Genomic DNA, 20,193 nt, shown 5'->3' with positions numbered 1-20,193 from the left:
GCGCGCGCCGCGCGCGCGGGTTGCGATGTGAATGCGAGCGCGGCGAGCGCGGTTGCGACCACCGCGGGCGCTGACGCACGTTCGCGCCTTCGGCCCATGACGGCGCGTCGTTCAATGATGGTGATGATCAGCAGGGATGGTGTTACACCACTGCGAGGGGCCTTCGACGCGCGGTGAATAAGTTTATTACATCACTCGTGTTGCGTCCGGCGCACTCACGACGAGGATCTGCGAGACGAATGACGACGACGGGATGATGTCGATCGCGCGGATCCGATCGCCGCCGCCGCGCGATCGGTATCGGTATCGCGCTCGGCGCGACGAGAAGACGGCGCCCGGCGAGCGGCTGTCGCCGCCGCGGGCGCGGAATGGCGCGGACGAAACGCAGCGGCGACGACGTCCAGGGCAAGGAATGTAAAGACCAATGAGCAACCGAACCATTGGATTCGGTTGAGCGCGTTGCTAGGGTCACGGAAGACGGAGATGACGGTGGAGAAGATTTTTCGAGTCGTCGTCACCGTGGTGAGCACGAGGACGTCGAAGTGCGTAATCGTGTAATAAATGAACACCTGTCCGACAGCGCTGGCGAGAGAGTACACGAGAACGGCTCTCGCGAGCGCAACGTGCGCCACGCACGACCGCACGCCACTCGTGAGCTGTCCAGTGGCGAAAGCAAAGCCCAAGGCGACGACGAAACCGCTCAAATTTGTGTACAACATGCTCTCGTACACGCTCGGCTTCGCGCTCGCACCGGCTCGCGGATTCAACGCCTTCGTCGTGCGCTTGACGCGATCTTGCAACCCACCCGTTACGGCATCCATGACGAGCGAAATCGCGATGAGCGACAACCCGTACGCGCTATCGTTTCCGCTCGTCTTCTTCGTGTCGGCGCCGAAATTGAAAATCGCCACGCCCAGCGTCACGAAAACCACCTGCGCGTACTGCGACGCCGTGAACGTGCGCCCACCGAGCACCATCCCCCCAACCATCACGGGCACCATCTTACACGACTTCCCGAGCACTTGCGTCGGGTACGACACGTACCGCAGCGCCTCGTTACTCGCCGCCATCGCGAGCGTCTGCGACGCCCCGCTCTGGAAAATCTCCCCTCGCGCCAATCGCGCCCCCGAGCCCCCGCACGCGCCCAGCCCGATCGCGGCCACCATCACGTTCACCAACCGCTCGCACGCGAGCACGAAGAACGTCGCCGCGAACCGCGCGCCGCCGTATCGCTTCTTGTACACGTCCTCCTGCGCGAGCGCAAAGTAACTGAACGCGACGAATATCCCCACCACCGCCACCGCGCATCGCGCCGCGCGCGCGGACATCGACGCGTCGTCGCGTCGACCGCCTCGACGCGTCGCGCGCGCGCCGCTCTCGCGCGCCGTCGGCGTCGCGCGTCGCCGACGGTGGGCGTCTTTTCACGTACTAAAAGCAGTATCACTGAAATACCTGACCCGAATGTCCGAGTACATAAAACAACGCATATATGACTTACATGGCGCTAAACGCGCCTCGAACGCGCGACATCCCGTCGACGTCGCGACCGCGGATTCGCGTCGACGCCGACGTCGGCGCCACCGCGCGACGCGCGACGCCGACGGTGAGCGCCTCGACGCGAGCGCCGATCGACGCGAACCGCGCGCGCGCGCCGTCGAGTCGCGCGCGCGGCGACGACGCGACGGGATACGCGAAGGCGCGCGCGCGCGAGCGCTTATCCACGACGGACGACGGACGACGCGAGCGACGCGCGACGGACGGCGCGCGAACGGACGAGACGCGGACGCGGTGACGACGCGCGCGACGACGCGAGCGATGGCGATGGCGACGACGACGGTCGTGCGCGCGCGGATGCGAACGGGGACGCTGGGGAGGCGGGAGACGGGACGCGCGCGGGGACGACGCGCGAACGGAGACGCGGCGACGCGCGCGGGAAGGAGGCGCGACGTCGCGTGGGTGCGGGCGATGAAAGGCGCGGGAGATGGACGACGGTGGTTCGCCGCGGACGCGGTGCAGACGGAGATGGATGACGTGGAGCTGGCGAGTCTGCTCGCGGAGACGAGCGAGGGCGCGGAGAGCGCGGCGGCGGCGAGCGAGGAGGGCAAGAGGAATAACTTTGGGTACGTTTTGGCCGCGATGGTCGTCGTCTTGCTCGCGGCGGCGGGGTTGACGTACAAGGATGAGCTGTTCGCCTCGCTGGGTGCGTTTACGGATTACATCGAGTCGCTCGGGCCGACGGGGTACGCGTTGTTTTTGATGGGATACGTCGCGCTGGAAGTCTTGGCGGTGCCGGCGTTTCCGCTCACCATGTCCGCTGGAGCGTTGTTCGGCACGTACTCGGGCACGTTGCTCGTGACGACGGCGGCGACGATCGCGGCGGCTATCGCTTTTTTGATTTCCAGATACGTCGCGCGCGACAAGGTGATGAGCCTGGCGGAAAAATATCCCAAGTTCAAGGCGATCGATAAGGCGATCGGAGAGGACAGTTTGCGCGTCGTCGCCATCATGCGTCTTTCACCGCTGATGCCGTTCGCTCTGAGCAACTATCTCTACGGCTTGACGTCGGTGAAGTTCAGGTCTTACGTCGTCGGTTCCTTTTTCGGAATGATGCCTGGAACGTTTGCGTACGTATCCGCGGGCACGGCCACGAGACAGGTCGCCGAGGGCGCGCTAGGTGGAAGTGCCGTCTTATCAACTCTCTTTGGCGTCGGTTTGGCGATCTTTAGCGCCGGGTACGTCGGGAAACTAGCAACAAAAGCAGTCGAAGAAGAAACCGGCACCTGTTTTACGGAGGACTGCACGTTGGATCAAGACAGCTTCGATGAAGACTCGACTTGATCCGCACACTCGCAACTATTATTCTCGCAGCTGCTACAAGTAATCTTTCAATATCCCGCAAACGACATGTAAAACAAGACGACGACGACAAGTGTCGATGAATTACAGCCTATCTAATCCTCAATCCTCGCGAGCGGCGCTATACCAAGTCGGACCCGCGGCGAGCGCCATTCGAATCGAGCAGCGGTGCACGCCCTTCTTGTGGTGCGCACGTACGCTTCACCATCCTCGTAACGCGAGTCACGAGCGTCACAGTCATCACAAATCCCGCGGCGACAAGAAGGGCAAGGCGGACCGCCATGGCGTCGTCGTTCGAATCGAAAAACTGCATGAACGAACGTCCTTGCTGCGCCGCCCCGCCCATAAGAGCGCGATAGTAATCCCTGCGAAACGTCGCACCCGGAACGCACTCTTGCGCGCGCGCCTCTTTCTCGTCGACGATCGGGTAAACGCTCTCGAAATACATACCGCAAGTTCCAAGCCCTTCCGCCGTCACGGGTCCGCGTTCGACGCGAAAGTAACCACCTTCACCCCAGTCCGAGCCAAAACTATTCTTCACCTCCCAGTACTTGACAACTTCACCGTTAGGCATCTTTTCTTCGCCCCAGCCCGTGAGTAAAGCGGCGTGGTTGATGGCCGTGTACATGGTCTCTGACGTATGCGGCGCTGGAGGACAATCCTTCAAGCGCAAAATACCTCTGTCGTACAACTGAAACTTCTTGTTGGCGTTGACCCCGATCGCAACCGGTGATTTAGACAACGCATGCATGAGCTCTTTCTCGCCTCCACTCAGAGAAAGCTCGCAGTAGCCGTGCACTTGCGCTACCCGCGGCCAGTCGGGTTTCTCGCTGGCCATGCACATTTGTTCTTGCACCTTCTCCAGCGTCACGCCCGGTTCAACCTTCAGCGCCGATTCAAAGTGAGGTTCGGGCCTCGTTGAAAACTCGGGCGCTAAGTCATCGTTCGCATAGCCGATGGGTCCCGCGTGCGCCTGAACTTTCGAAAACCACGACTCAGGCTTCTTGCTGATGCCGTCGAGAAGGCCATTGAAATTCTTATTCGTCGCGATGCCGCCTTTTGTCTCGATCCACTCGAAAGCGGTAAACATGTTCCCCGTGGCACATCCACTGTCATACGTGTCGCAGTTGATGAGTTCGTCCACTGCCAGTTCCTCGTGCACGGGCGTGACCTTTCTAATCACCATGAGCGACTCGAGAATATCGGTCGTCACGTACGCCCAGCAAGAGGCGCAGTCTTGCTTTTGATTATGCACGCGGCCCATGACGTTGGGAACGTCTTTCCAATTGAAACGCTTTGGAAACTCCGTTCGATCGACGTCCGATTGCCCCAACATTCCGCTCGCGAAGTGACGCGCAAAGCGCTTGGCGTTTTGATGGTGCGAGCGCAACTTGGACATCGGACGCGCGCTATACCTGAGCTGCGATGCCTGAAAATCTTCCGAGTCCACATCCGCGAATTTGTTAAGCCGCAACTTGAACGTATTCGACGGATCGGCGTTATGTTGCGCCACGATCCTCTGATTACGTCGGAAACTCGCCTCGGCGCGACTCAACGTCGCCTCGCACGCGCGCACGTCTTGCGCCGCCCCCCCCTCCCTTCGACTGCAGTACGTCTGCTTACTCTTCCCGTGCAATCGCATGTAATGCTCAAACTCCGTCATCGTCATCTCGAAACCATCGCTCGCGTCTTTCGCGCCGTCCGGCGCCGCCCCGAGCGCCGCCCGCTCGCCCTCCGATCGAAAGTGCACTCGCTTCGCGTTCAAACTCGCCATCCCGCGCGCCGCGCCCCACCGCGCGTCGCGCTCGATCCCAAGCGCCGCTTCCGCGACGCCGCCTCCACCGCTCTCGCTCGATTCCGCGCCGTCGTCCGCGCCGACGCGCGCGAAGCGAGCGACGACGCACGCCAACACCATGCCAAGCAGCGCCTCGCGTCGTCGTCGCGTCGCGCCCCTTTTCGCGCGGTCCTCGCGCGTCGTCGTCGTCTCGCCGTCGCGCGTCGACGCGCGCGCGTCGCGCGCGTCGCGCGCGTCCGCATCGGCGCGCGCGGCCGCCGTCGCCATCGCGCGCGCGTCGCCGAGTCGCGCCGGTCGCGGAATGGTGTTGGCGCGCGGACGGACCGCCCGCGGGAAAATCGCGATCGATAAATGGGCCGATCGGATGCTCGAATGCGCGAAATCGCGGCGCGCGAATCCGAGGCTCGAACGGGACGCGACGCGACGCGACGCGACGCGATCGGCCGCACACCGCGGCGCGCGACGAGGACGCGCGCGCGGACGGAAGCGCGATGAGCGCGGCGGAGAGAACGCCGATGCTCGGCGCGCGGCGCGATGGCGCGACGCGAGGGAGAGAGGCGGGAGAATCGCGACGAGGACGAGGACGGGGCGCGTGGGTCGATCATCGACGCGCGTTCGCGGCGCTCGTGGGCGTCGTGGGAGTGGTCTTGGCCGTCGTCGCGCGACGGGGGGACGCGGGCGCGCGGTCGGTGGCGTCGGACGCGATGATGGGGGCGACGGAAGGTGGAACGACGGGCGGCGAGTCGCTCCGCCTCCGAGAGGGTGTTGACGCGGCGGACGAAGGAGCGCGGACGTTTGAGCGCGCGAGGACGATCGATGGGGCGCGAAGCGCGAGCGAGACGAGCGGGACGGTCGACTTAGACGCCCTGAATGAACGGCTGTCGGGATCGGTGTGGGACTTTAACGAGGCGAGACCGAGGACGGCGGCGGAGAAGACGGCGGCGGGGACGCGCGAGGCGCGGCCGCTTCCGGCATTAGGGCAGACCACACGCGGTGGGCGCGCGAACAGAGACGTAGCGGAAGGTGAATCGCGCTCGTCGTCTTATTCGAAGCAAAGCGAAATGAACAGAGCGGGGACGGTACAGCCGGGCTTGGCGTTGACGGACGAGGCGATTTACGATCCCGCGTTTGTCGACGATGAGTACGAGCACGGCAAGCGGTCGGGACGAGAGCTGGTGAAGAGATTTTTAAACCCGCCGATGTTGAACACGACATGGGACACCGGTCGAATGCGTCGGCTCGGGCGTACCCTGTACCTCGACGGCAAACCATGGTTGATGCGCGCGGTGTGTTACTCCCCCGTGCCGGTCGGATGGGACCCAGATTGGTTTGAGCCGTATGGTGACTTTTTTACGAATGACTACGCGGGTATATTTGAGCGCGACATACCTCTCATGGCCGCTGCGGGCGTGAACACGATGCGCATCTACACGTTGAAGTTTTCCAAGCGGCATAGGCAATTCTTTGATTTGGCGCACCAGTACAACATATCAATTCTCGTCGGCTATGACTTTGAAGACGGTACGAAAAGCTTCTTTAACACCGCAGAGACGATGGAGAATACGCAAGCTGAACTACGCAAACTTGTACGATCGGCGAAGCATCCGGCCGTGGTCGGTTGGATTGTCGGCAACGAGTTGAACGGCCCGTGGAATTTGTACGTGTGTGATAGCGATTTGGCCGAAAACTTTGGGGTAGGCGGATGTCAGTTTGACGATTCGATCGAAAAGCTGATGAAGTCGATCAACATGCTCTGCGGGATGGTCCGATCAGAAAACATGCTCTGCGGCACAGCCATAGCGAACGTAAATTTGCCAAAGACTAAGCAGCATCTGGTGGGACGCCAGCTGTGGGGAGCTTTGAGTTGGATAAAGTTAGCCGATCGGTACATGGATCAAATCGACTTTTGGGGCGTTAACTTGTACACGCGGCGTTACTTTTCTCCAATGGGACTGTTTCAGCGATACCATCTGGTGAGCAAACGTCCGTTTTTGATTACGGAGTATGGGGTTGATGCCTTTAGCCTCAATCCAGAACTGGATGGTCTCAACGGGTACGACACGATGGGGACCGAGGATGAGGTTTCACAGGCAGATTGGCTCTCTACGATGGTAGAAGATATAGAGCGACACTCCACGGCGTGCAAATCGGGTTGCGGAGTTAGATTTACGTCCGGGGGGGCCATCATGGCTTGGGTCGACGAATACTGGAAAGGCAAAGCAGTGACTCCTGTGCCAACCAACGACGAGCGCATTCCAACGATCACGCGAGTATGCCCATCGCTGAAAGAATATTTACATTCTCCGTGTGGATACATGTCCCCGACGCAGCCTGACTTGTATGTGTCCGAGGAGTGGTTCGGAGTGATGGCGGTGAAGAAGAAGTGTAGCATAAACAAAGTGGACCTACTGCGACCAAGAGCTGCTTATTACATGCTGAAGCTGCTTTGGAAGGACGGGGGGAGCTGTACTATATTCCACGGACAAGATAATCAGCCAGCCTACAATATCGACATGTATCCAGACTGCTCGAAATTTATGAAAAGTTATCACAACAGGACGATGCACTTGTTCATGCGCGCCGAGGCGGAGGCATTCCACGGAATCAAGCTCAATCCGAACGAGCCGACACCGATTTATGCGCACTTCGAGAACTTTAGTGCAATCTTGACGCATCCAAAGGGGTTGATCAACCCGGTTTCGACAGCATTGCAAAGCACTTTTTTGACCTGTCACCACATGCGACAGATTCATCGCAAAAATAACAGAGCGTGTCCGGAGCCGCCGACAATATTTACAGAGTTGGAGACGTACATAGAAGATCAAAAAGAGCGATTTGAGCAACCTGGGGACACGAGTTGCCCCGACCGCGAATCCGTCGATGCCTTAAAACTTGAGGTTGAACTCTTGACGGTGGTATACCTAGCGATCATCTTGTACTTGGGCGTTGCTCTCGCCATTCGTTGGCGTATAACGCGTCGATACGTGCGAGATGCATTAGTCTCTCTTTCTCGATCGAATTTCTTGATCGTTCGACTGTTTATTGCGGACGATCGCGCGACGGCGGATATCCAGAAACGAGCTGTACGCGCGTTGGGTACGCCTTCCAAAGCGTCTCGGCAACTCGTCGGTGAACTCAGCAAAGAATCTCCACCTGTCGAATTCGAAGAAGATTCTCTCACTCGTCTTGGCCCGGAGCCATCGGGAGCAAGCTCCATCGAGCGTGATATTGAGCAGTGGAAAACTAGGCTTGCGCCCATCGCGCAAAGTCTCGGTGATTTATTTGGATTCCAAAACGGTAGCGAAGGCGTCGCAAGCATACGAGAAAGCTGCATCGATAAGTGCGCGATGCTTCTTTGGAACACGTCTCAACTCCAAGACGCGCCGAGCTCGAACAAATCAGACTGGGCCGCGCAGGCTCTTCATCAGAAAACGTTTGCGAGTTATAAGCGATACATGAGTTACACTGGCATAGATTTTTCTCCGCGTGGAACTGAGACGCTGGCGTCTTCGATGTTGAAGGGAAGCACTGATGCGAAGCTATGCCAGCTTGTACTGTTCGAGCTCATTTACCAAGAGTCTGCCAATTTGAGGTTTATGCCAGAGTTTATGATGTTTGTATTTCACATCATGGCGGCGGCTGTCGTGAACCGAGGCACCATGTGTTCGGCTGTACCCGACTCCGGTTTGGCTTTTGAAGCGGATGATTTTCTCACCTCAATTGTGAGACCGCTATACAATTTCCTCGCATTGCACATGAAAAGTGCTGCTCCTTTGCATCTTCGCATGGGTTACGATGATATGAATGAAACATTTATTGATGTCTCAAAGTTGAAGCGTATGCTGAACATAGACGCTGAGATGGGCACAAGCTCGTATGCTAAATTCAGGCATTTTGTGCGCACTGCGGGAGCCGCTAAGGAGAAAGATCAGAGTTTGAGCGTTGTTTTCAGAAAAACTTACAGAGAGCATTTGGGTTGGATGACGATGTATGTCAACTTCCATCGCATTTTCGCGCTCCTGTCGTTGATGATGCACGTTATGATTGTGCACGCATTTGTGAAATTTGCAGAACCGGCAATGTACTCGACGACGGCGCTGACGGCAGCCGTATTTGACCTGATCATCGAGTCGAGAGTCATTTTCTTCGACCGAATTGCGTTGTTCCATAGTCGAGTAGAATCAGTCGGACGCGCCGCTTTCGCTATAGTAGTTCTGCTACTCGGGATGGCTTGTGCCACTGACTTCATCAATGTGAAGACGTTTGCTGCAGTCGGTTTCCCCTACGCTGTGCTGGTTTTGGCCAATATCTCTGGCTACCAACTCACTTCCGGTGACAAAACGGACAGATATTTCACAGAGAAGGTGAACAATCCCATATCAAGCAAAGACCGACGGTCGTATATCATCTTCTGGGTCGTCACCTTTACGTTGAAGTTGACCCTCGATTATATTTTGATGGTCAACCCCCTCATCGCACCAACGAAAGCGATTCTGGAACTCGATCTGTACTGCTGGAATTATAACTTCGCAGGGGCTGACTGTGATGCGTACGACTATAACGAGCTCCTCTCTCCACAGCTAATCGAAATGACTCGTTTGGCGAGACGATATGGATTCAAGGCGCTCATGTTATTCGAGCGATGGATGCCGAGTGTATTGCTGTACTTTGGTAACACGTTCTTCTACTTCATCACGACGCTTGGCGTCGCTAGCGCATACAAGCGCTACAAGAACACAGGTATTGCCAGCGGGTGGGCACGCACAGTTCTTGATATGCCGCAAAACGTGGATTTATTTGCGGAAAAAGTTTTGACGTCTTCTCCCAAGCCGGAACCACCTTCGGACTCTTCAACAGCATTGTGTTCAGAAAGCGTTTCGGATGCCTGGTTCTCTTTCGCGAAAGCATGGAACGAGATCGTGAAGTCGACGCGCTCAAGAGACCTCTTGAGTAACGAAGAGACCGATCTTCTTTTGTTCCGTATCCTGGATGGACCCACGAGCGAGAGCTTCTTCGGCTCTCGGTACGTCGTTTTCCCTATCATGCTCAGTGGCTCTTTGTTTAGTGGAATTGGCGTTCAGCGCAATGAAAAGATGCGGTTTGCGTTTTCGTCATCCGTGATTGCGCAATCGATTGACTTGCTCGCTTTCATCGCTACCTGTGTCCTCGGAGTTGTCGACGCCAGAGACCGTGTGCAGTTTGTAGAATTGCTCAAGTCTCTCGTTGACCTCATGTCGCTGAGCTTGAGTGAGCATTCCCATGCGATAAAATGGCTCGGGTCGCTGCGCGAGCAATCGGCGGGACTATTGAAGCTGTTGCGAGTTCGTGAAGATGACGAAAGTGCGTTTGATACCAGTCGAATTCGCTCGCAGATGGAAAATTTGCTCAAACTCATCAGCACTGAGATCGCAAAGGACCGCGAGAATGAGCGCGCAACGCACAAAGAAACGAACGTACTCTTGGTTAAAACGTGCGAGAAGCTTCAGCAAATCATGGATTTTAATGCTCTCGATTCGTCATCAGCCAAAATTCGAAGTGCGGCGTCCTCCAAGGCTGGATCGTACGTCATCAAACAAATGGATCTGATGCTCTCTACGGCGAACCCCGCGGCCGAACCTTCTTTGGACGAAGCGAAAGACATCTTTCGATTTTTCGTGTCAAGCCTCGGCGATCCTGCAATGAAGAAACCAATGACTGTTCGTCAGATGCCGATGCTGACGACGCTAACTCCGGTTTACACCGAAGAAATTCGCACTTCGTTGGACACGTTGACATCAACAATCGATGGCGAATCCGTCACGGGATTTCGCTTCATGGTCAGCATGGCACCGTCTTCGTGGGAAAACATGATCGAGCGCACTGGTGTGAAGGTGAAAGACTCAAACTACGAGCACTTTTTTGATCGCGCGATGTTGGACAAGATCACTGCTTTGTCCACATTCACCGATGAGGAAAAACGTCTGAGTGAAGAAACCATGAACTGGGCGAGCGGCGAAGGTCAAACTTTATATCGTACGGTGAGAGGCTTTGCCTCTTACATCGATGCCCTACGATTATTGGCACGTCTGGAAGGCGTCCCTGAAGATGAGATTGAACCATTGGTTCGTGCAAAGTTCGAGCACGTCCTGTGTTGCCAAGTCTACAACTCACCGGGATATACGATGAACGGTGAAGTGGAGGCGCTCGTGGAACAATTCCCGCATGTCACGGTAAATTATGTCGAACAACCGAGTGGCGACAATGATAACTTCGCAATTGCAAAGCTCAGTCGCGGCGCAGACGGAAAGTTCAAGCGAACGCATCGTGTTCAACTTCCTGGGCATCCAATTGTTGGCGAAGGCAAGCCCGAAAACCAAAACATGGGATTGGTCTGGTCGCGTGGCATGTATGTGCAAACGATTGATATGAACCAAGATGCACATCTCGCAGAAGGGTTAAAACTTCGTAACGTTCTGAGGTTGTATGGATCCGACGAAGACATAGTGCTCATCGGCTTTACCGAACAACTGATTTCTGGGCGTCAGGGGTCAGTGTCGAGTTTTGCGGCCACTTCTGAGGCGGTCTTTGGGACTTTGTTGCAGCGTTTCATGACGAACCCTCTTCGTGTCCGCATGCACTACGGCCACCCTGACATATGGGATGGTGCATTCATCCGCTCAAGTGGTGGAGTCTCTAAGGCTTCTCGAAGACTGCACTTGTCAGAGGACGTGTACGGAGGTATGAATGTCGTGCAACGGGGTGGCAAAATCGAGTACGTGAACTTTACCACCTGTGGCAAGGGACGAGAAGTTTCATTCGATGGTAACAACCAATTCAATAAAAAAATCGCTACTGGGAACGGTATGCAGCTTATCTCGCGTGACTTTCATAGACTTTCAAAGAGCATGGACATTTTCCGCTGCTTGAGCTTTTTCCAGTCGTCGGTTGGGTTATTCTACACAGAATTCATGCTGTTTACATCCATGGCCGCCTTTGTCTTGTGTAAGACAGTGATCGCAATGTTTAGCATTGAAACGTATTACACAACTGGCGATGCCTTCGATAACGTCGGTTTCCACCAAGAAATTGGCCTTGAAACACTGTATCCATCGCAATGGATGCTTCAAGCGAGCTTGGTGATGGCCTGGCCTGGTATGTTGCACGGTTGGATCACCGGTGGTTTAGTAAAGATGGTCAAAGATACCTATCACGGGATCGTTACGGGATCGTTTGTGTACCACATGTTCATCGCCAAATCGAGAGGCTCTGCTATCGATGCTTCGATCGCCTCTGGCGAAGCGTCGTACCGCGGTACCAAACGCAGTATGAGTATGAACGCCTCTTTTTCCGACCTTTACATGCAGTACGCGGTTTCACACATCATTCCATCGATGTCGACTTTAGCGATGACTCTTCTGCTCACAGAACTATCTACGTTCAGCGCAGGGTACGTCTTTGTGACGACAACTTGGCATGTATGGATCGCCGTCATTCTTTGGATGTTTTCACCTTGGTTCTTTCATCCACAGAGTTTCAAGGAGGGTATCCCCGCGATAAACTTCACTTCTTGGCTATTCTGGCTTGATCCCTTTAAACTTGGCAATCAAGGAGCAGTCAATCAAGATGGCACTTGGTGGATGTGGCAGGCCAAGCGTATGAAGTCACTACGCGCCATGCCGAGACATCTCAAGATGGAGTACATCACGTTCCGCATTCTCCCTGTCCCACTCATCCTTATGGTGTGTAGTACGGCGGCAGTCCGTGTGAGCGATTTCGACGGGATTCCGGCTGTACGAGGCGTCGTCGTTGTCACTGCAGGTATCGCCGGATTGTTGCTCACCGGAGTCTATTTCATGAGTACGTCGCCGTCGTTCTTCTGGCCGCAGCGCGTAATCGCAATCGGGGAAAGACTGGGTCTCACATCCAGCGAGGTCGGTAAACGCAGCGTCATCTTGATGTACAATATGTGCGTCCGAGTCTTTTTGGTTGTGTTCCACATGAAGCTCTGCGGACGTTTATTCAGCGAAACGCTCGATACTGAACAGCGCCAGAACAAAATCGTTTTCGCCTTGGCGGCATTCTGCACGGTGCACTGTGTCGTTCATATATCCTCACTGATCTCCGATATTCCACTGCCTATGTTCAAGCACATAGCTCGAACGATGCGCATCTTCAGTGACTTTTTCTTCCGAGATGTGGATGAGGTGATCGGATTGGCTCTGCATATTTGCCTCGCTCTGCTGTCCCTCGTGCCAATTTCTTACGTTCACGCAAAGATGTTGTTCAACAGAGCATATGCATCTGTGCTAGGCGTCGAAATGCGCCGCCGCACTTTGGTGACGACAATCAATCGGGCGATGACGTCGCGTTCGGTAAAAACTTGGTTTCTGTCGTCCAGAGTTTTCATCCGGAAGGTCCTCGGCCTGAAATCGACGCCTGTTCGCTATGCTAGACCGATGCCGAGCACCATCCCGGATATGAAGGAAGATTTGACATCAGTGGGTGACATGACGGCCAACAAAAACGAGAGAGTCACCGAAATCAAACGTAGGATCGAGCCTATTGCTTCACACCTCGCGGATATGTTCGGTTTCCAGAAGAGCGCGAAGGACTCTACATTCACGAATGAGGAAGTCGACGTCCCGTCAAACCTCGCAAACAGCGTTGACAGTTTATCCGTCTGGCTTGAGCAATTGCTCACACAAAAAGAAGATGTATCGAGTTACTCAACCGATTACTTGGATCGATACTGGAACGATGTTGTACACGAACTTCACGCGCATTTATTCCAGAACTACAACAACTGGGGCGCGTACACTGGCATGGTGGACTCCGTCGCTTCGCACGCAAAACGCATCGCTCGTGACGATGATCAGGATTCTAGAGAAATGCTACTTTCGGTGTACATGTCTGACGCAAACAAACTCTGGACGCGTGCAAGTCGCGAACAATCCGTCGCGGTCGAATTGAACGCAAAGCTTCACCACCTGTGCCTTTGGTTTTTGATATACGGGGAATGTGCCAATCTCCGCCACATGAGTGAATGTCTCTGTTTCATCTTTCACGCGGCACTTTGCTCACTTACGCTTGACGATAGGCTTCCCGGTGAAGGCGAAGAGCGCATCATGTGCAAACCCGTATCCGCAGACGTCATGCCTTACGGTGAAAAGGATTTCCTTCGCACCGTGATCACTCCGATTTACACCTTCTTAAAGCGAGAAATTTCTGATCGTGCCTCTGCGCCCATTTCGGAGCGCGTCATGTACGACGATGTCAACGAATTTTTCTGGCAATACGACAGATTGGTGCGACTTCTCCCGCCGGAAGAAGAACCCGACCGCGGCGAAGAAGAAACTGATTACGTTGGCGTACCTCGAAACATGAAAAATCTTTCTAGAGATGCCAGAATGTACGAGCACCTGCGTTCATTCATGTCGCGCGCGATGGCTTCAGGCGATTCCTCAGCCGTTCTCACCAATGTTTTTTTCAAAACGCATCGTGAAACCTCAGGTTGGTTGAGCATGTTCGTCAACTTTCATTCCATCATCTTGTTCCACGCCGTCGCATTCCATTTATCGACCGCTTACGTGTTCGCGCACGGTTGGAATTGGTCGTACCTCTCGACGTCGATGGTGACGCATGCGTTGCTAAAGTTTGGACAGGAAGTCGCGGTAATCCGGTTCCGTAACATTTCGCAAGAGTCTTTTGGCGACTGGATGGTCACCTCGACAAGAGCTGGAATGTTTATATCGGTGCCAATGTTTTACGTGCTGGAGCGTTCGCTTCGCGCCGATAACAGTACGAAGTACTTTGAAGGTTTGGCGGCGGTGTACGCACTCGCAAACAGTGGCCTGATGTCCTCTATGGTTCGGCGCCAGCCATTTGTTGGCTCGCCGACGCAAATGGCGACGCCTGTCCGCGAGCGCATTATTTACACTCTTTTCTGGCTCGTCGTGCTCTCCACAAAGATTGCGTTTGGTCACTTCCTCCTCATCACTCCTCTGCGCGAGGCGGTGAATGCGCTGAAGAAAGGGGATCTGTGCTGGAACAAAGAGAGCGATGAGTACACTTCGTGCATCAACCTCGAAGGCGATGCGCTCGTCCAAGCGTTGAAGTTTAAGCCAAAAGTCACGTACTTTACCGAGCTTACAAAAGACGACGACGACTACGAAGAAAGCGATATCAATCTCGCTTACTACGAGCCCATTCCCGAGCGCCGGAGAAGTTTGCTATTTTCGCACGCCGGTGGTGGCGATTTCACTGGCGCATCTTGGGGAGACGAAAGTCAGTTTTCGATCGCTTATGACGTGAACTATTCCGTTGATCCATACAACGGTCAATATCGGGGATGGAGTAGCGCTGCTGCTAGTCCTTCATCGATGCCACATTCTAGGTTGGAGTCTACGGTATCTGACATCGTGGACGCTGCGTCGAATGTCGTGAGCAGTGCAATCGGCGGCAAAAAGCTCAGCCTTCCAGCCCTCGGTTATATTGGTGAAGAAATTGAAGGTCAATTACCGGAAGCATACTACGACGTGCACGCGTCTCAATTTTTGATGACTGTCATGGTAATCGCGCGGATGCTTCCAGCCGTGGCGACGTACTTTTGCGATACGTTTTTGTGGTACACGTGCTACGCATCAGTCTTCACAATTTTCCTTCAGTGGAGAGGAAAAGTGTCGCACGCTCAACGATGGGCGAACTTTTTGAGAGACTTTCAACAGATTCCAAATCTATTCTGCGAAAAAGTCTTGAATAAGTCGTGGCCAAAGCCAGTCATTTTGACAGGCGATGCCACCACGAGTGGTAACGCTTCCGGCGATAGCGACGATGATGCATTTGGTGCCAAAGAACAAAGAATACGTTCGGGCGGTGGCTACGGTGGCGGCGATCTTCACGAAGGTTTACTTGATTCTGTTGCGCTAACCGTTGTAGAAGATGAGGTCCTTATGGAGTCTGGTGTAAAGACCGCCGCTCCAAATCCAGCTGACTTCTTACCGGAGGCGATGGATGTCAAATGGCAACACTTTTCGCGTGGGTGGAATTCGATTGTCGATTCGTTGCGCGCACGTGACCACATCACAAACAAGGAGTGTACCGACTTGAAGTTTGTTTTCCTCCAGGGTCGTGATATTGAGCAAATATTTGACGCCCCGGAGTACATCATACTGCCCCCGATGCTCACCTCTTCAGTCTTCTCGAGGGCAAACTTCAATACTGGGACAATGGCGCAGTACCCTTCTTTCGGCACGACGCTGATCCAAACCAAGGATTTGCTTTGTGTGGTGATGACTGAAGTGCTTCGAGTCGTCTCCCCCGGCGATTCTTCGCTTTTGATGCGGGTCATAACCGACTTAGCCGCGATAGAGGGGGAGCAAATGTCTCAACGTCGCCGCGACGACGTCGGTGGCTATATTCAACTCCGTGACTCCATCATCAAGCTTCTCTTAACGTTGCAAGCGATGAGTGCGTCGACTGATGCGACTCCCATAATCGAAGATTATGAAGATCAAGATGTTGAAGGTTCAGAGACTGAAAGTGATGATGAAGAGGCGCAACTCCTTCTTCTCGGCGATACAGCCGGCGCCGAAAGAGCTCGATTGAGGAAGGAGCAACGAACAAAACGGCGACAACTCAGGGCTATCCGCGAGAAGGAAAAAAATCGCCAGAAACAAATGGTCGAGGCAATCAATCTCGAGATGAAATTTGGCTGTACCGGTATTATTCCCAAAGAGAAACGCAAAAAGATGAAGGAAAAGAGCGGTCTGTTGCGCGGATGCTTCGTCGTTCAAGAAAACTGGGACGAAATGAGCGCAGAGCAACGAGCTCTCCTGGACGAAAGCGAAGAGCGACCGAACATTCGTAAACGTTGGCGAAGAGGTCGCCGAAAGCTCATCAAGTGGTCGAATATCCAAACTGATGCAGATATCGACGCGCAATCGAGCACGCTCGCTGAAGCGTTACACGAAATACTTCTCGCGGTTCGGAAGATCTGTTCGTTTGCCATGGAAAACGATGGTCGTTGGTCGAACGCAAACAATCAGAGAAAGTATCGTGTGTCGCAGCTTTATTCGCAACTTCTTGAAATGGTGCGCATCGATGCGCTGCGTGACACTGAGCATGTGCGAGTAGTGTCCGCCTCCGCGACGCTGGTAAACAACCGGAAGATTGTCGATTGTTTGTTGAATTCAATGAACAACATCAATCCTGGTGGTGAGCCGCGTAATCTCGAAGCTCGTCGGCAACTTATGTTTTTTGCCAATTCTCTGAGCTTTGCGACGCTGAAAATGCCCACCAAGTTGCGTAACATGCGTGCGTGGACTGCGTTCACGCCTTATTACGCTGAAGAGGTTTCTTACGTGAAGGATGAATTGATAAAGCCTCTTGAAGATCAAAAGACGCTGCTGTCCATCATCCAAGCAACGTATCCAGATGAGTACGAAAACTTCAAAGAGCGCGTTGGGGCCTTGGCGTGCGACGACGCCACAGTGACTGAGAAGTACTGGGAAGAACTCCGCATCTGGACGAGCGACCATACGCAGTCGCTCAGTCGCTGCGTGCGTGGTGTCTGCAGTTATGGGGCAGCGTTGCGCTTTCTTGCGCGAGCGGAAGGGTACGACGAAGATGAGATTGAGACATTGGTCTGCGACAAGTTCGAATATCTCGTGTCTTGCCAAGTGTACGGAAATATGCTGAATGCTCCACAAGGTTCCGCTGATAGACAGAAAGCGGAGGATATAAACGAGCTCATCTTGAATCATCCAGAGCTTCGAGTGTGCTTCGTGCAGACAAAGTCTGACACAAACGACACGTTCGCTTCGTGTCTCGTCGGATGCGATCGAGAAAATAGAACGTTATCTCTCGCGTGCAAGGTAGAATTACCAGGAAATCCAATAATTGGAGAAGGAAAACCTGAAAACCAAAACCACGCCGTCATTTTCAGCAGAGGTGCTTACCTGCAAACGCTGGACATGAATCAAGATGGCTACTTCCCGGAGGCGTTGAAGATGCGAAACTTGCTCGATGTTTTCTCTGAGGACGTTGTCCTCGTCGGCTTTCCTGAGGTGATATTTAGTGAGACTACGGGCGCCGTCGCACAGTTCGCGGCGATTTCAGAGTTCATTTTCCAAACGTTTCAACGTTTCATGACGTGGCCACTCATGGTGCGCTTCCACTACGGTCACCCCGACGTGTGGGACAAGGCATTCACCATGACAAATGGTGGCGTGTCTAAGGCCTCAAAGATGATCCACGTCGCCGAGGATTTCTTCGGTGGCGTGAACGCGATCGTTCGTGGCGGCCGAGTGTTATTTGAAGAGTTCATCGAGGTGGGTAAAGGAAGAGATATGGGTTTTACATCCGTAAATGGTTTCGAACAAAAGATTTCAGGCTCTGCGGGGACAATCTCAATGTCTCGTGACGTTTACAGACTACACCGCTCGATGGACTTTTTCAGAATGATGTCTATGTACTTTAGTGGCCCAGGCTTCTTCATTAGCGTTATGCAGACGGCTTGGTGTGTTTATTTGTACATTCTAGTGCACGCCGGGCTCGCGATTGCAGATCTTGAAATCTATCGTGTCTATCGTTATTTCAAAATGACAGAGACACAAACAACACTGTCGCTGTCTAAAGAAGAAGGTGGTTATTACAACTCCATTTATGCGATCCAGCTAGGATTACTAACAGTCCTACCTCTCTTCTTGAAGATGGTGATGGATAGAGGATTGCGCGATGGTATCGAATACACCGCCTCGTCACTTGTTCGTGGTTCGTGGGCGTTCAACATTTTTGCCATGACGACGAAAGGTTACAATTACATGGTTGGTCTCCTTTTCGGTAAAGCGCAGTATATCGCTACCGAGCGGGGTTTTGTGCTACAAAATGCGAACATGGTGGTACTTTACGGCTTGTACGCCAAGTCTCACCTGTACTTTGGTATGGAAGTGTTGCTTCTTTTACTGTTGTTTCACGCGAACACGGTGCTTCCAAAATCACTGCTGTACTCTTGGTCGGTTTGGAGCTTTGGTATCTGCATCATCATAACGCCCTGGTGGTTTTCGCCACAAAGCACGAACACTTACTGGATGCGAAATAGCTGGAACGATTGGCGAGACTGGCTCGATGGTACTTTCGACAAGCCCAAAATCGCGAATGGTTCCTGGAAAGAGTGGCACTCGACGATGAACACCAACTATCGAAACAGAATTGGTTTATTCAACAAAGCGGGCGTCTTATTCATGAGTAGTTTCGGACGTGTCATCCTCTTGCTTGTTGTGATTGGTTCTCTGCACGGCAGCGCGCTATACACAGGGCTGACGCAAATGGAACAGTTCAGCGTGAACTCGGGTCGCATCGCCGCTGCGACGATTGCAATGGGCTTCGTCGTGTTCTTGTACACATCTGCGATGAACTCAGTGGTATTCGCACGCGACGCGTGGTTACAATTCCCCGACAAACTGTGGAAAATTAGCGTGTATCGCGGACTGGTACGTCTGGGACTCTTCCTCGTCTGGAATGGGTTGTACTTTTTCGCTTTGCACGTCGAAACCGGCAGCAACAGCTTGTTCCGCACGTGGTTCATGACTGGGCTCGGCGCTTGGTGCGTCGTGGCGATATTCATCGAGGCGTGCTCCTTCGTGAGTGACAAGAGTATCATTACTTTCGGTGAAAGCTGGCTCCCGATGAAAACAGTGGATGGCGAACCGGAACCTCGAGGAAACGGTGTGCGTCGCGCGTTGCAACCATTTGTGTACCGCGCGCGACGCGGCTTGGCCGCAGCGCGAGGGTTTTCAGACTTCTGGTACAAAGAGATGGACAAGTTCTTCGGTTTAATAATCTTTACTATATTGTTCTTCATGTCGCTGCTTCCCGTGGCGACGATGCAGACTGTCCTCATCTGGAACGAGGCGTTCAGTGACATCCTCGCAAAGAGAATTGGAGTGCAGGATACCGTGTCTTCGATTTTAGATTAGCGGAAGACTTCGATAACCGTAGCGCGGTGGTCGAGGTCTCACATAGCGTACTCACATAGCGTCTTCAAACTGTAAATTGACATTAGAACTTTAGTCAGCCTTCTTCGCCGGAACCGGCAGCCGTTCGTCGCCGCCGCGCAGGGCCGAAGCGACGTACAAGAGCAAAACTACATTCACCGCCACGATCGCAAACATCCCCGCACACGTCGCTCGTCCACTCTCAGTCGCTAAAAATGTCGCTCCGTATCTCTCGTACGCCGCCGGACACGTCGTCCGCAGCGTCGTTTTATACGTCGCGTACGGCACCGCCGCGAGCGCCGCCGTAAACCACCCCAACCGCCGCAGCGCCGCGCGTTCGTTCGCGCTCGCCCGCCGCTCGCCCTCACCGTCCGGCATCGTCCGACGCGTTCGCGCGCGTCGACGCCGCTATCCGCCGTGGATCGCGCGCTCGTAAAACACGAACACGACGAGCGCCAACACGCACGCGAAGCCGCCGACCAGAATCGCGAATTCGCGCTGCGAATCCTTCTCCCTCGCGCGCCCGCGCGCCCGCGCGTGCGCGCTCGTCCGCGCCCGCGCGCTCGTCGG

The 20,193-nt window shown here is 54.4% G+C and overlaps 6 protein-coding genes across 6 annotated transcripts; 3 read left to right on the top strand and 3 right to left on the bottom strand.

The window, feature by feature from the left end:
- Positions 1-215: 215 nt before the first annotated feature.
- On the bottom strand, positions 216-1,292 carry OSTLU_87739 (DMT family transporter: UDP-galactose/UDP-glucose; the record flags this gene model as incomplete). The annotated part of the gene is made up of 1 exon (XM_001418623.1): positions 216-1,292. A coding segment is annotated over one exon (1,077 nt), but the record flags the coding sequence as incomplete, so codon positions are not given.
- A 922-nt stretch (positions 1,293-2,214) lies between these two features.
- On the top strand, positions 2,215-2,661 carry OSTLU_10356 (predicted protein; the record flags this gene model as incomplete). The annotated part of the gene is made up of 1 exon (XM_001418853.1): positions 2,215-2,661. A coding segment is annotated over one exon (447 nt), but the record flags the coding sequence as incomplete, so codon positions are not given.
- A 316-nt stretch (positions 2,662-2,977) lies between these two features.
- OSTLU_16085 (predicted protein) lies at positions 2,978-4,630 on the bottom strand (the record flags this gene model as incomplete). The annotated part of the gene is made up of 1 exon (XM_001418622.1): positions 2,978-4,630. One exon carries the CDS (start codon positions 4,628-4,630, stop codon positions 2,978-2,980), a length of 1,653 nt encoding a protein of 550 aa, XP_001418659.1.
- A 6,182-nt stretch (positions 4,631-10,812) lies between these two features.
- On the top strand, positions 10,813-11,370 carry OSTLU_35532 (predicted protein; the record flags this gene model as incomplete). The annotated part of the gene is made up of 1 exon (XM_001418852.1): positions 10,813-11,370. A coding segment is annotated over one exon (558 nt), but the record flags the coding sequence as incomplete, so codon positions are not given.
- Positions 11,371-16,821: 5,451 nt separating this feature from the next.
- On the top strand, positions 16,822-18,804 carry OSTLU_35458 (predicted protein; the record flags this gene model as incomplete). The annotated part of the gene is made up of 1 exon (XM_001418851.1): positions 16,822-18,804. A coding segment is annotated over one exon (1,983 nt), but the record flags the coding sequence as incomplete, so codon positions are not given.
- Positions 18,805-19,695: 891 nt separating this feature from the next.
- Positions 19,696-20,001, bottom strand: OSTLU_93008 (predicted protein; the record flags this gene model as incomplete). Its single annotated transcript, XM_001418621.1, has 1 exon — positions 19,696-20,001. One exon carries the CDS (start codon positions 19,999-20,001, stop codon positions 19,696-19,698), a length of 306 nt encoding a protein of 101 aa, XP_001418658.1.
- Positions 20,002-20,193: the final 192 nt, after the last annotated feature.

Source organism: Ostreococcus lucimarinus, chromosome 7 (assembly GCF_000092065.1).
Source record: "Ostreococcus lucimarinus CCE9901 chromosome 7, complete sequence".
In the NCBI taxonomy this organism is placed as follows: Eukaryota; Viridiplantae; Chlorophyta; class Mamiellophyceae; order Mamiellales; family Bathycoccaceae; genus Ostreococcus; species Ostreococcus sp. 'lucimarinus'.
This window is presented reverse-complemented; position numbering and strand designations above follow the sequence as displayed.